At 38.0% G+C, this 15,092-nt stretch overlaps 1 protein-coding gene across 1 annotated transcript; it reads right to left on the reverse strand.

Moving 5' to 3' along the window:
• Positions 1–80: 80 nt before the first annotated feature.
• bmf2 (BCL2 modifying factor 2) lies at positions 81–8,005 on the reverse strand. The gene is made up of 4 exons (XM_084090637.1): positions 7,844–8,005; positions 5,926–6,264; positions 4,777–4,979; positions 81–2,759 (listed from the first exon to the last, which is right to left on the reverse strand). Exons 2-4 carry the CDS (start codon positions 6,245–6,247, stop codon positions 2,658–2,660), a joined length of 627 nt encoding a protein of 208 aa, XP_083946763.1. The 5' UTR covers positions 6,248–6,264; positions 7,844–8,005; the 3' UTR covers positions 81–2,657.
• Between the last annotated feature and the right edge of the window lie 7,087 nt (positions 8,006–15,092).

Below are 15,092 nucleotides of genomic sequence, written 5' to 3' on the forward strand. Positions count from 1 at the left end.
TTATTTGTTTTTAAAAATTAAAACATTTGTAGCAGAATGTTTATATATATATATATATAATCACAAATAGAGCTCTCAAATGAGTATTCATAAATATTTTAATGCAGTAGACATTGCAGAAAAAGTGTCAGCATTTATATGACAGCATATATATGTAAAAAAAGACATCTTATTTCACAATTTTATAACAGCATTTCATATATTTATCAAACTGTATAATTATTTTAAGTAACAAAATTAAAAAAAGAACCAGCAGTAACGTCCCGTACACATTCCAAACAAAGTAAAAACAGCTTAACATATTTTACTCATTTGACGACAAGTGCATTTGAAAGGGCATTTCAGATAAATGAGGCAGCAGTCGCAGCCTGTTCTCTTTGATAGTCTGAGCTCCCTGTGGTTTGTGTGGAGGTATTTACTCATCCAACTGCAGTACGTGTTCTCTTATGTGTTCACGTGTTTGTTTGGGTGCTCGTGACTGAAGCCCAGTGTGTTGGTAACATCAAGTCCTCAATTGGCCTGCTGTTCTAAGGCACCTTCAGCTGTTTGATTGTCTGCAAGTGTCATCGTTCCCAATACACAAGCATTTGAGGCACACCTGTCAGAAGAACAACAATACATCACAGCACTGGAACATCACCTCCGTGGAATGTGGTGAGGAAATAAAATGGTCTGAAATCGGAATAATTGCAGAGGAATCGTGTGGATTTGTGGACTCTGACAGTCTATTCACACCGTCTTCATGGTCTCCAACACTATACTGACGACATTACGTTATAAAATCTATCGATAATGCACAAGCAAACCATGTTAAATTGTAAACCGCAAAGTACAGGCACCTCAGTAGATTGTACCACGAAAGAAAGCATTTAAGAAACCAGCAATGGAACGATATCTATCTTTATAACTTAAATTATTTATCTTATATTTATATTTTTACTTTACAATATGGGTTTACAAATATATAAAATAAATTCCCCCGCTTTATCGCACGCCATATACAAACTCTTAAATATTCATATCAGCGCCAGATCATGAGCCAGTCACGTGATGCGATCTGGCCGTCTCACTGGACATTTCTGTAGAAATCTACAGGTGTGTTGGACTTAAAGCGGCGCTGAGCAGTCAAACCGATTAGCGCATGACAGCAAAGTAGCAAAGTAACTTGATGTCATACACCGATCTGTCTGCAGCGCCGCTCTAAATCGAATTTACCTATGGGTTCATTATTGTCCTTATCCTTAAAGGGACAGTTCACGTAAAAATGCAAAATCTGTCATCATATACAAACCCGGGCAGGCGTCGTATAGAATTTTACGCGGATGAAACGAGTTTTGGCATGCACTATATAAAAGTCCTATATCACATGTAATTTTCAAAAAAAAAATTGTCGTTTGTTCAATCCCTCACAGAATGTTTTTATTCGCGCCAAAATTAAACTGGCGATCGATAACATTTTAGCGGCGAAGAAAGAAAATTACACAGGAATGTTCGGAATGACATGAGGGTGAGTACGTGATGACGTAATTTTACTTTTAGGGTGAACTATCCCTCTAATTAAAGCATGTTTTTGCTATCTATAGGACACTTTCCCTCTTAAGACATTAACAGTTATAAAAACCTCTTTATAATAACTATTGATTGATATACATACTAACACAACTCTTCCTAGAGCTTTGATTAATTCTCATTATGTAACTTGTATATTTGTTAGATATTATTGATTGCATTTATCGCTTGAGTTGAACTGTAAAAGATGATTTGGTGTATTGCTCTTTGAGCACATTTTGATAATCACCAATTTCTATAGAGATGCTTTAAACACTGATATATAAAGTAATACTTCAGTGCCTGAGAGAATTCATGTCATTATGCAATGTATGTGATACATGACAGCAGAATAGCAGAATTAATTCATTAAGGCAAACTAATCTTTCAGAAAAGGTAAAATTGGAAAATTGATTTTGTGGTACGAGAAAACATGATCCTCTTCAGCATTTTAAAATCACAAAAATCATATCTGTCTTCTTGTTCTCAGAAATGGCTCATTATTGATATACAGGTAGTACAACCTGATGTTCAAGTTGTTTTTCTGCATTTAAACAAAACTTTGTCAGTTCTTTCTGATGCATGTTACTGGCCTCTGGATTACGTATCGTCACATCTGTTCTGTCCTTCAACTCTGTCCCAATAACACTGATAACAGCAGTGAATTAAGCACTATCCGTGATACACCAGCAGGGAAAGATCAAGATTCGGTCAGAGTTCAGAAGTTGTATTAAAGTCAGCACAAATACTCAAACGCACACATAAGTGTGGACCTTGAGTATTCTCACAGCTCGTTGCCTAGTAAAGCAGTTCTTCCTTCTTCTGAGGGTTTTATTAAGGCATTCACTGCGCTGAGATCCGCTCATATGTGAACGTAGGTTTGGAAAACATAAGGCAGAATATGAATATCTTTATATTGATATGCAACCTGCAGAAAATTTACTCCAATGCTCCATTTTGAGAATGGCTTCTTCGGGAAAAGGAGGGAAGTCTCTGACCAGCGGCAACCTTCTTTCCACAACAGTTTTTGAGCCACATAAATCCAGATCTGCGATCTTACAGTGCTGTGTAAAACTCATTTGGGTCCTGAACAGTTGGGCTGTGGCCTCTCATCTCTGGGCTCTTGCATTTTGGGCTCCTTCTTGAGGAAAAAGGAAGTTGTAGATCGATGTCACTAGCTGGAACAAACCCAACTGGCCCCTGTGAGTGAACTGCACAAAAATAAAACAAAAATGATTATTCATCAGGTGAAGTATCTGTTGTAGGTGAAATATAACAACTGAATTGACATTCACAACCCATTTTTCTTCAATAATTTGACATATTTCCAAGTGAAGGCTGCATTGCTTACATCAGTTGCCTAAAACAATGACTTCATTTTCCCTGTCAGTCAAAAAGCAAAGTTGTTTTAAATAAATAATGCACAATAAGACCAGGAGCGTCTATTAAAGGGATAGTCCACCCAAAAATGAAAATGTTGTCATCATTTACTCACCCTCAAGTTGTTCCAAACCTGTTTTAGTTTCTCTCTTCTGTTGAACACAAAAGAAGATATTTTGAAGAATGTTGGTAATCAAACACTTGACGATAACCATTGATTTCCATAGGAGAAAAAAAAAAAACAATGGCTACCGTCAACTGAACATTCTTCAAAATATCTTCTGTTGTGTTCAGGAGAAGATAGATACTCATACAGGTTGTAAACAATTTGAGGGTGAGTAAATGATGACAACATTTTCATTTTTGGGTGAGCTATTCCTTTAAGAAAGTAAATAGGGTCAATGTTGATTTCATGTTTGTTTTTAAATTGCAGGTATCTGCCATGAGATGGCGCTGTGGCCTCAAGCTTCACTTCAAACTCCTCCCCTTCCCTCTAAATCCCCCTGATGGACAGTTTAAGCAGCCAATCAGCAGTCAGACCATCTGTGTTGTAAGTCGGTGTTGTAGTTCAGCCTGGACTATTGCAGTACGTTGCATAAGCGACTACTCTTACCGAAGGCATGCTAGATGTAAAAGAGTAATTTAGATTTAAATTATTCTGACCCATTTATTTTTAACTGTATTGTCATCTTTCAAGTTTTTAAGTTATTCAACCGCCCTTCGGGCCATCTGTGAGAACTTGAAGTTTCAGCTTTTTGATTGTATCAGATCTCATGACGGCATTTCCGTGGTCTATAAAGCGTACAATCTGCATGTTCATTAAGACATCTCAGTTTTAGCGGCTCAGCATTTAACACACACACACACACACAGTGTTACTAAAGAAGGTGTTACATTTGAGATTGTGGTCACATGTCCGCTGACGTGGAATTTTAGTCTGTCTAAATTTAGCCTGCCGTATAAACACACTTCACATCCTCTTTCTGAGCTCACACACAAACTATACCCAGCCTGTGTAGATGCTGAACTTGACAACTTTCAAACCCTTGATAAATCTAAAATCATGTAGAGGGTGTGAGTTAATATGCCTCTCTTATAAATGTAAAAGTCACTTTGGGTAAATGTTAACTTAGATAAGTCTCACACATGGAAAATGTTTACCTCTAAAAACAAAAAGTCACATATTATTAAACAAGACCAAGTTGTCTTCATCTGCTGTTTGTAATTTAAATGTACTTTTTAAAATACATCTACAACAAATCATTGTAAAAAATCCTCCGATGGGCATATTTACATGATAAAATGTGGCACTTCTCAAAATTATATAATAAAAAGTTAATTTACAAAACTTTTTGACATGTATCTCCCATATTGTTCTTATTTATTTACTTACCCAGATAAACACTTTAATCAGATTTTATCACAAACCTTAATTAAAACCAAATAATAATGTTTCAATAGTCATGCAGCCTTTATAAATAAGTTTGCTATACAGACATAATCTAGTAATTAAACTCCTCCATCATTCCTGAAAGGTTATTGGTGTACTGTATATGTATATGTATATGTATATGTTATGTATTCATCGTTTCAAGTAAAATTGATAAAATCTAAGAGAACTTGAGTAAACAGGATGAGCAAACCAATAATGATGTCATTGCTCCCTCTGAGCATTTGCATGAGAGGCATTGAAATAACAACAGATGATGGTGTCATTGCACAGTGTGACAGAAACCACTGCAATGAAACCACCGACTGTCACACACCTGTGCAACTCTTTTACCCATTTGATTCACATCGGCCGTGAGGAAAGGAAACCTGACTAGCATGATCTGAAGTCACTCTTACCAGCTGAAGATGTTCCTGCTGAAACTGATCCCCCATTTCACGCAATTTACGTCCAATCTGAATCTCCACGCTAATTCCCATGTCACGTTCGTCTTCTTTTTCTTCTGGTCTCCCTTCGTCGGCCTCCCTTTCTTCGACGTTTTGTACGCCATCCAGGACAGGTTCGAACAGCGCGGGGAAATGTGCACGAAATCCAGCATTTCCTTCAAGAGAAAAGCCATATTTCTATTATTATTGTATAGTGATATAATAATAATTATTCTGGATATATTATAATATTATATAAAATATTTAAGAATGAAAATCAATATCTTTAATACAGTTTAGTACTTTGGTCTAATTTTTAACTTCAGGTTCAACAAAATTTTACATGCGATCCAAGGTCAATAAATAAAAATGCACAGGGCAAAAACGCCACTGAAAATTCCATTAGGTATAGTTTTTTATTTATTATTTAATTCTAATTATAAAGTTGTATAATTTATCTGTTTTTCTAATCTAATTTAATTCGTTTTTCTGTATAATTTATCTGTATTATATTATATATTTATGTATATAGGGATGCACGATATATCGGTATCGGCCTACATAGGTTTTTTTTATGTTATCGTTATCGGCCCGGAAATTGTTTTTGCCCGATATCTTAAAGCAGATAAATAATGGAATATTTGCTTCAGTTGAGACACTTCAGATGTGCACTGTTCACCATGCTGGTTTTGAATTGCTTGAAATATGATTGGAGTCACTTCAAATCTGTTCAAATCAAATTCAGCACAAATCTGTCATATAGGCGACATAAAATTATAATGAGAACATCATTATAATTTCGTGCTTGGGACATGGCTTTAATGGTGAGACTTTTGTTTTTGTAATCAGGCTCTCAAAAATGATATAAAAATGTGGATTTAGATTTATCGGCCAATATATCGGTTATCGGCTTTCAAATATAAAGAATTATCGGTTATCGGAATCGGCCAAAATTTGCATATCTGTGCATCCCTAATAAATATATACATATAAAGAAATGGGGGGAAAAATTGTTCTGGCACTATAATGTGAACGAGGTTAAATTTGTGTTTGGCCATAATACAATCTCATAATCATATGATATAATCATATAATGATATGATGCATATTATGTATCCCTACCATGAAAAAGTGCTCTTGGCCCTGGAGCCCCAGGGGCCATAGAAAGTGACGCAAGGCCCCTGGATCTACAGTGAGCCCTGAATGCAGTCCTGGCATCCACAGCTCCACAGGGCGATGATGTGTCTCTCCCTGAACCCTGGAACGGTGCCATATCTCCGACTCTCACTGAATTCAGGACAGAGCTCAGTGTCTGCGTGGATCTGTCTTCAAAGCGTGTGTGTCTGTTAACCGCTCGACGGTGGGCGTCTCCGTTCTCTGAGCTCTTGATTCTTAGTGGTGTTTCACAGCAGCGAGGAAGCTGTTCCTCCTCCTCATCATCCATCGGCGGAGTCAGCAAATCTGCCATGAAATATAACACAGACTGTCACTCAGTGCCATAATGGCATTCACATGCTGTTCGTTTTTTTCCGCATATTACACAGGGCCTCAAAAAAGTTAGTTTGTTTCTGTTTTTCTTTCTAGTGCAGTGGTTTTGCTTCAGAACCCATATTCAACATGGGATATTAAGTGGCGGCAAAAATGTTGATTCGTTACAAAAGTAAACAAAATAAAACATTTCAATATATTGTTTATTTATTGGTTTACTACTAAGTGACAGATGAAGAATTTGTCCCAAAATTTGATTGGACGCACAGTTTTGGACATAAACAACATAAAACATGGTGATTTATCTTCCCTTTTAAAAGTTGATAAGCTTATTTGTTTCCTAACCCAAACCATGTACAGTTATCATATTAACTAAGCCTTTTATAATTTGCATTTAGAGCATTGTTTTTCCTCCCTCTCCTCTCCAGTGCATTTTAGGAACACTTGGCCTTATGCAAACACTGAATCTCACAGAGAGCTCACCCACGTTCACAAGAACAACCAAACACGCCTGATGTAAATAGGTTTTAGTTATTACATGCATTTTATTTGGTTTAACAATGAATCATTACGGTCAGACAGTTGATCAGCACATGAGTGCAACTTCTGGCATCAAAGTGCAGTGAGATGACTAAGATAGTCACAACCCAAACCGCTAAAACGTCAACCGGCAACATTTCAAAGGAGCCTCATAGAAATGTAGAGGAAGTTTAAGGCTTGTGCTCAAAAGAGTTTTCCCAGAAAACAATACATTTCAAATCTGTACCATCATAACAAGTCAGTTAATGACTTCATGAATAATCTGATCAGTTGAGAGTTAAAGTACAGATGCAGTTACAGTGAAATTGGTCAAATTGACAAAGCATAAAGAGTTGCATGAAGAGTTTTCAGAAATGCATAGATGTGTACTTTGTTTGCAGTGCATGAAGTCTGAAGTCAAAAAGACAAAGATATTTTATATTTGTAAATTATAATTGTGTTAACAGATTGATTATCACATGGACAGATACATATCAATGCGAATAACACTCTTAATCCCTGCTGTGAACCAGCCCAATATGGTTTGCCGGTCTTTGCTTGGTTAGCCTGGTCTGTTGGCTGGTATTGGGGGGGTTGGGCTGAAAAACAATTGAAGACCACATCAATCCCTCCAATTATTTAGAAAAACATTTTAGTCTGGGTTAAGGTGTTGTTTTCAGCAGGGAATACAAACCAAAATGTAATGCCATAAGGTAATGCCAAACCTGAAAGCATCACGAAGGCATGAAACTTGATGTGAATGTCACTCTTTGATATTTCAGATTTTTTAAAGTTTAGATGGACATCTGAATCAGACCATCATATTGGGAATATTTCATTGTATTAGATTATGATCTTTATTCTGTAATTCAACACTTTCTTTCACAGATCAAAAACACTGAAACTTTGTTTTGTTTGTTTTTTTACTGACAAAAACAGTCACTTCAGTTCTTCTTTCAATAGAGCAAACCACCAAAATCCAAAACTACAGAATGAAACTGGAGCAAATGAGACAGAAACAGGAGACACTCACCGCCAGCGCTTGAATGTGTCTGTCAGTGCTGTTTTTATTCCGCTTTTTGTGTCAGAGCTCTTTTATTCCGTCTTCACTCTGATTGTATTTACTAACACAGACTCGCTCCGTTTTCATTCTGCGCCCTCCGCTCGAGTTGTTTGTATCGGACACGAGCGCGGCGAAAGTCCCGCCCATCTCCGCTGACGTAACATGATATGATAATTAGCCCAAAGAGGCGGGAGTCGGTGTGTTGTTGGTGCCCGCCCGAGGGAAAAGGTCAGTTTAGGGTTTGTGTGTTGACTCTGTCAGTCTCTTTTTATGTCTAAACGGAGCGTTTCAGCAATTTTATCACATTAAACCATTCAAACTTTTGAGATTAGTGGTCGTGTTAAAAAAAAAAAAAAAAAACGATTTAATGCCGCTTTTGATGTTGATTTATTGAATAACTTTAAAGTGCTTTAAACTAATCAAAATTTGAGAAAAGCGTGCTTCCATTGACAGCCTTATTGTGACGAAACGTTTTCCAACTGGAAATTGCAACTATTTATATTACTGCAGATGTTTAACAGCGATAGAATATTTTTGGAGGATTTGTTAATGCTTGAAATTACATACTTTTTGCTGTGTTTGGCAAGTTATCAATCACATGACAGATTGCGTACTTCCGGGAAGCATTGTGTAAACTATTGAGAGTAGCCTATAAAGTATATTCTTAATAGTTTACACAATGCTTCCAATGCTGGGATTTTAATGCCCAAGACCACCCCCTGTATCTTATATACAGATAAATAACAAAAAAGCATACTCAAATTTTTAAGCAAACATTCTACCATCAAACTTATTGACAAGCACACCTGAAAAATATACAAATTAAAAAGTCAAATAAATTTAGATTATGCTCATCTATAAAATGACACTTTTTAATGCATAGCATAAATTATTAACAATTATTAATAATGTAACACACATTTTTTGTGTGTGTGAAGTATGGAGTATGCTTTCTAGAGACTTGCGCTTTCCGCATCCCATGTGAAACTGACTTTATGTTGAAGTGGTACTACCGGGTACTACCGCCCCAATTACTGAGCGGCCAACCTGGAATTTTCCCAATTCTCCCAATGGCCACTCCAGTTCAGTGTTGGGGAAGTTACTTTTAAAAAGTAATGAGTTACAATATTACGTTACTCCATAAAAAGTAACTAATTCCGTAACTTAGTTACTTTTTATGGAAAGTAATGCATTACATTACTTTTGCGCTACTTTTCTTCATCTGGGCTGGGCTTGCTTGTTTGTTTTGCAATAAAAAAAAATCTTACTGTAAAAATCTTTCTTTCTTGAAAAAAATAGGTAAAAACCTCTGCATCTTACTGCATTATACTATACTTTACTCGTTACTTGAAAAGAGTAATCTGATTACCTTACTAGCATTACTTGTAATGCATTACCCTAACACTGTATGTGTGAGTATATACATATATATGCTGTATATATATATGTGTGTGTGTGTGTGTGTGTGTGTGTGTGTGTGTGTGTATGCATGTAACAGACGTAGGCCAGTACGAGCTGTATGTGTAAACCTCACTACCCTGGCCTCAAGAAGCGCGCTAGAGACTGACGCTAGAGGCTGCTGTTTTGTGTCCTTGTTAGTGCACCCGCCTCCCACGCCAGACACGCCGATTCAAATCCCGCTCGGAGCGGGTCGAGAAGGACCGGTTTCAATTGGTGCCGTGACCCTGATGGGAGTGAGGATTAGGGTGGTTAGTTTAACAGACGTAGACTAGTAAGAGCTGTGTGTGTAAACCTCACTACCCTGGCCTCAACACGCTAGCTTCTGATGCTAGAGGCTGCTGTCTTTATTGTCCTTGTTAGCGCGTGCGCCTCCCACACCAGAGACCGAATCCCGCTCAGAGAATGGTCGAGTACTGGTTACATACGTGTGTGTGTAAATTGATCTTTTTTTATTTATTGACGTAAATATATTCACTTTTAGTTTTTTCAATGAAAGAAAGAACTTCATGGATTGAGGAATACTTGTCTCCAAATTTAATTAGATTTTGTTGTCCATGCAAATCTTCAATATCCACAGGAAAGCTTGTTGTTTTTCTTTTGTTGTTTTGTAGTGGACTGGACATATACACTGACCTTGATATCTGTCAACCTTACAAGTTATTATTGTGATTAGTTTGTACACTTTCTCCATTTTTGTGCATGCATATTTTCCGCCTAAGCCAGAATTTAAGTGCACAGTTGAAGTGCACTTGTTGTAAATGGGCAGTGAGTCACCTGAATATTACAGTCTTCCTCTCACTCACTTGCAATGACATCATCCTTTCCGACAGCCGTTGGGCTCAGCATTCCTGCACACACTGTTGCTGCGCTTCTCAACCTTGAGATCGCAATGGCTAATTTAAAGATGAATTACTGTTCTAGAAAACTCTAAAAAAGAATGTGATGATTAACATGTAAGCAACTTTTAGTTTATAGTGTGTAAGCTTTATAAAAGCCTGTCCGATTGTTTTAAGCCTGCATGCAAACTTCATTAGTCAGTGCAGGACGACACATTGCTGGCAGGGATTTCATTTTGCTGAAACGCGGGGATGGTTTCAGATGAGGATAAGGTAGAGACAAATCACTGACTAGAGGAAGAGGATTGAAATAGACTCAAAGTGACTCTGTTTCTACGGTAACTGTGGATGGGGAAGTACGAGAGATGAGAGCGAGGCAAAACAAACGCTGGCGCTGCCTCCGTGGCAACAGCTACATCATTGGTTCTTGTTTCATAGTAAAGACCTGTTAAAAAAAAAAAATCACAAGAGGCCCTGGAGACACCTCCCTCACAACTGCATGTTGCATCAGAAAGATCCTACAAGAGGAAGAGCAAAACACACACACATACAAACACATCACATGCTCCACTTCACCCTACAGCCCCCTCCTTCCTCCCCGCTCTCCCGCCAAAACATCTCAGTGAGTAAATCCTGCCTAGAAACCAAACAGCTGACTTCTGCCTCTCTGTGATTGGTGCAGCTCCCTAGCAACGGTGTGTGTTAATTCAGCCAATCAGGCGCTGAGTTTTCTGCACTTTCAACCAATAGCAGGCAGCCCCAGCTTACTCAGGCAGTAACAGTGACTTGGTAACTGTCCGGAAGAACAGAAAGCAACTGTGATTGGTGAGATCCGTGCTGCGTCCTCATTGGCTGCTCATGACGATCTCTCAGTCATTCATATGTTTTTGCGGCTGCTCTCTTTTGCCCTGAAGGGATACACCCACAGCAGAAGGTCAACTTCTCTTCAACCTGATTGGCCGAGCAACAACGTGGACTCCTAGTAACAAACCACAATTGCTAAAACAGGGTGTGGTTAGGCTTCTGTCAGTCATCCAAATGCTAGCCAAACATGATGTTGTTGCTGCCGGTCTGCTCATGTTAAGAAGTATTTTGTGTGACAAACAGGCCTTCATTAACACACTTTTTGCTCTGAGGGTAAAATTCATACTTCTGTGTTTGTTCACACATATTTGTATTACTGCAACAGTGTTTGCTAAGATTCACTGCTAATATTTGCGTAGCTCCTGTTCGACATCTGTCAGTTTGGTTGTTTACATTGGTTCTCTCATGAAAAAACAACAACTTGTTAATGTCTTTGATTACTTTTTTATTTGGTATCACTTTATTTTACAGTGTCCTTGTTACATATGTTACATGTACTTACCATAGTAATAACAGTAAATTATGCATACTTACATGCAACTAACCCTCAACCAAATCCTAATCCTACCCTAACCCAAGTACATGTAGTTGCTTAATATTACTGAGTACTTAAATGTATAATTACATTATAACAAGGACACTGTAAAATAAAGTGTTACCATGTCTTTTTAGCTGCAGCCTATTTTATGTCTAATTTTAGTTTTGAGCCATTTTACAATCTATATATCACACATTTATCATTTACAACATCATATTTGGGGTCTAACTGGTCCAGAAGGTTTTAACTTGTCATTCTCCTGTGTTTAAACTTTAGATGTGTGTAGAGCAGTGCGTGATTCACCTAACAAGAAGAATGAGTCCCCAGATGAATGAGCACAACCGGAGACGAATCAGAAGTGACATCATGGTTGTAAGATTGCATGACGTCATGCTTCAAGGTAGACAGATTATTATGTCAATTTTGAACCAGAAGGAACTGGCAAAGCAATTAGCAGTCTCAATGATCTAGATAAATATAATCAGTTTAATGAATAAAGCATTTTTTTTAAAGCTAATTAGATTATTTTCAAATGCACTGGTACAGCAGGCTGCTTTAAACTTAAAGACACACTGGCAATAGACTTGTGCCTATACAGATATATTAAGTCCAATCTTTGATTTATTAGGAAGATTCTGTAAGAAAATCTCTGCCTGTTTTGCCCTGACCACAGTATTCAGAGATCTTACCGTTTAGGATGCCTGTAAAAGACAGTCACACTTCTAATTCATACAGTACTTGAAAAAGTGTTGTTATTAGCTAAAAATATATATTTTTTAAAACGATTTTAAAAGATCATAAATTGAAATAAAACTTAAATAAAATATTTTATTAGTAAAATATAAAATATTATATGAAAAACATTTTTTAACTAACCAACTAACTGAAATAAATAAGTTGAAGTACTAAACGAAAACTGAAATAAAAATTAAATGAAATAAATTTATAAATAAATAAAATGATAAAAGCTATATAGAAAATAAATATAAAAAAGCACATAACAAATTCACTAAAACAAAAATAAAAGTGAATTCAAAATATTAATAAATGCTATAAATTATAATAGTATAAAAATAATAAATAAAAAAAACAAATATCAGTGTATAGTATTCTACAGTAATATTCTCTGCTTATTCAGATGAGAAATTATTTATATTTACATGTATATTTAGCTGATGTTTTTATCCAAAGCGACTTACAGAAGAAGAGCAAAGCATTCATCAAAGAGCCAATAATCGTAGTACACAATGCCAGGTTTATTAGACAACTGCAGAACCAGCTGGAGAAGAGAAGAAATGCATATTTTTTGTGTGTGCATTGGTTTAAGAGTGTGAAATCATTAAGTGCTTGTGGAAGAAGTCGCTTCATTCGCTTCTTAAAAGATGTGATGATCTCAGCAGTTCGGGTGGAGGTTGGCAGCTCATTCCACCAGAGAGGAACCGAGAGAGAGTGAAGGTTTTGGAGAGTGACTCTTTGCCTCGTTGTGAGGGAACAACAAGACGTCTCTCATTCAGTGACCTGAGCTGGTGGGAGGGAGCATACATTTTATAGTAGTGGGTTGAATTATAGGGGGAGCTATTCTAGTGGTTTGTCCTGAAAGCCAGCGTTAGAACTGAGATCAGGAGGGGTGTGACATGATTTCTCTTAGGCTGATTGAAGACTAGATGAGCTGAGGCTTAGTCGTGCTGGTTGGAAAGTCTGCTAGTAGAGCATTGCAGTAGTCCAGTCTGACAGGCAGGGTATGATTTTCCTAATGTTATTGAGCGCAAATCTGCTTGAGATGTGGGTGGAAAAGCTCAGCTGGTCTTCAAACACTTCCTCCGGTTTCCTTGCTGTCCTGGATGGTTAGTGTTGTGGACCCCAGTTGCACAGTGATGTTGTGGTCAACTGATGGGGTTTGCAGGGATTACAAGGAGCTCCGTCTTCGCAAGGTTGAGCTGCAGATGACGCTCCTTCATCCTTCATTCAGAGTTGTCTGAAAGGCAAGCAGAGATACGAACTGAGACAGGCCCTATCATACACCTGGTGCAATGCAGCGCCAAGCGCGATGCAAGTGTTTTTTGCTAGTTTCAGTCCGACGCAGTTATCATTTTCACATCCTGCGCCATGTTGTTTAAAGCATGGCTATGCAGTTTCGGGAATTTCTTCGCTGTATTCTCTCTTTTTGCTCGAAGGTTTCTCTATAGAGCTCCCCCTACAGCTTCGGAATAGATATTTGACAACACTGTCGAAAAACTCGTTGGCGACTCTCAGATACCAGAGGCTATAGATCAATGACATCAAAGCAGATGGGACATTCTTTAAAACGTCTTCTTCATTCGGGTTCGAACAGCGTGAGGGAGCGCAATAATGACAGAATTTTAGCAGATTTTTTTGCCGTAAAGCAATTCGTTACATCGCGAGACCTGATATCACGCAATACTTCCTGACGCTGCCCGTCGGCCCAAAGTTGCAAGGGTGGTTTTTCGGCTCACAAGCGCTTGGGGGGTGCGAGACGACCACCATTCAACCCGAAAAAAGTCATATAACTATTCCAATGACTCCGAAGCTGTTCGGTTAAGGTAGAAAAGTTATTTAGTTCACCTTTAAATAGCAAATGCATTTGCGCCCATTTGTGCGCCCATGGGCGTGTTGGTCTGAAAACGAGGTGTGTTCTGGCACATTGTTGGCGCGCTGCTATTTTGAGGCAACAGAAATAGACTGCGCCATTGACCAACTGAAACATGGTCTAAAGTCAATGGGGCAATTTTTATTTTTTTGTTATTTAAAAAGCACGTTATTAATGTGCGCCTATAGGCGGGTCCACAACGCGCATACACTCTGCTTATTAAACACAGGGACGCACAGCAGCACAAAAACATGCCACATATTTAAAATAAAAGGATTACAATGTAAAAGATTATTATTGTGTACATAAAGATATGGTGGAATCCGGCTTGTCCCGTAGATGTTCTGCTTGCGCACTTTTACCTCGCGCACGAGCAGATCCGTTTGCGCTCTGGAGACGGCTTCGGTCTTTCCACTATCATATTCCGTCATGTAAATAACGAATCTGCCTTGGCGCGAGTGCAACTGGCATTTAAAAGGAATGGGAGATGAGACTCTGATTGGTTTAACGCACGTAAATCCCAAAACACACCCATTACTCATTATGAGAATAGTCCATGACCAATCAGACCTATCAGAGTCTCATCTCCCGTCGTTAAACTAGCAAAAGTGGATTCGGACACGCCCTAAGTGAACTTGCACCCTGAGCTTTAGACCTTGCACTTAGATCGTTAAAATAGGGCCCAGTGTGGTCATCAGGTTTAATTAAAGATTGAGCTGTGTATCATCTGCATAGCAGTGGTGGGAGAAGCCATGTGCCTTTATGATTGTGCCCAGTGAGGTTGTGTAGATGCAGAAAAGAAGATGACCAAGCACTGAACCTTGAGGCACACCGATGATTATTAAATTTGATGTTTGAATGTTTCTATTCATTAGTTCACCTTCAAGATGATATAATTAGTTAATTAGCCTA

Source organism: Abramis brama, assembly GCF_963993115.1.
Source record: "Abramis brama genome assembly, chromosome: 18".
NCBI lineage: Eukaryota > Metazoa > Chordata > Actinopteri > Cypriniformes > Leuciscidae > Abramis > Abramis brama.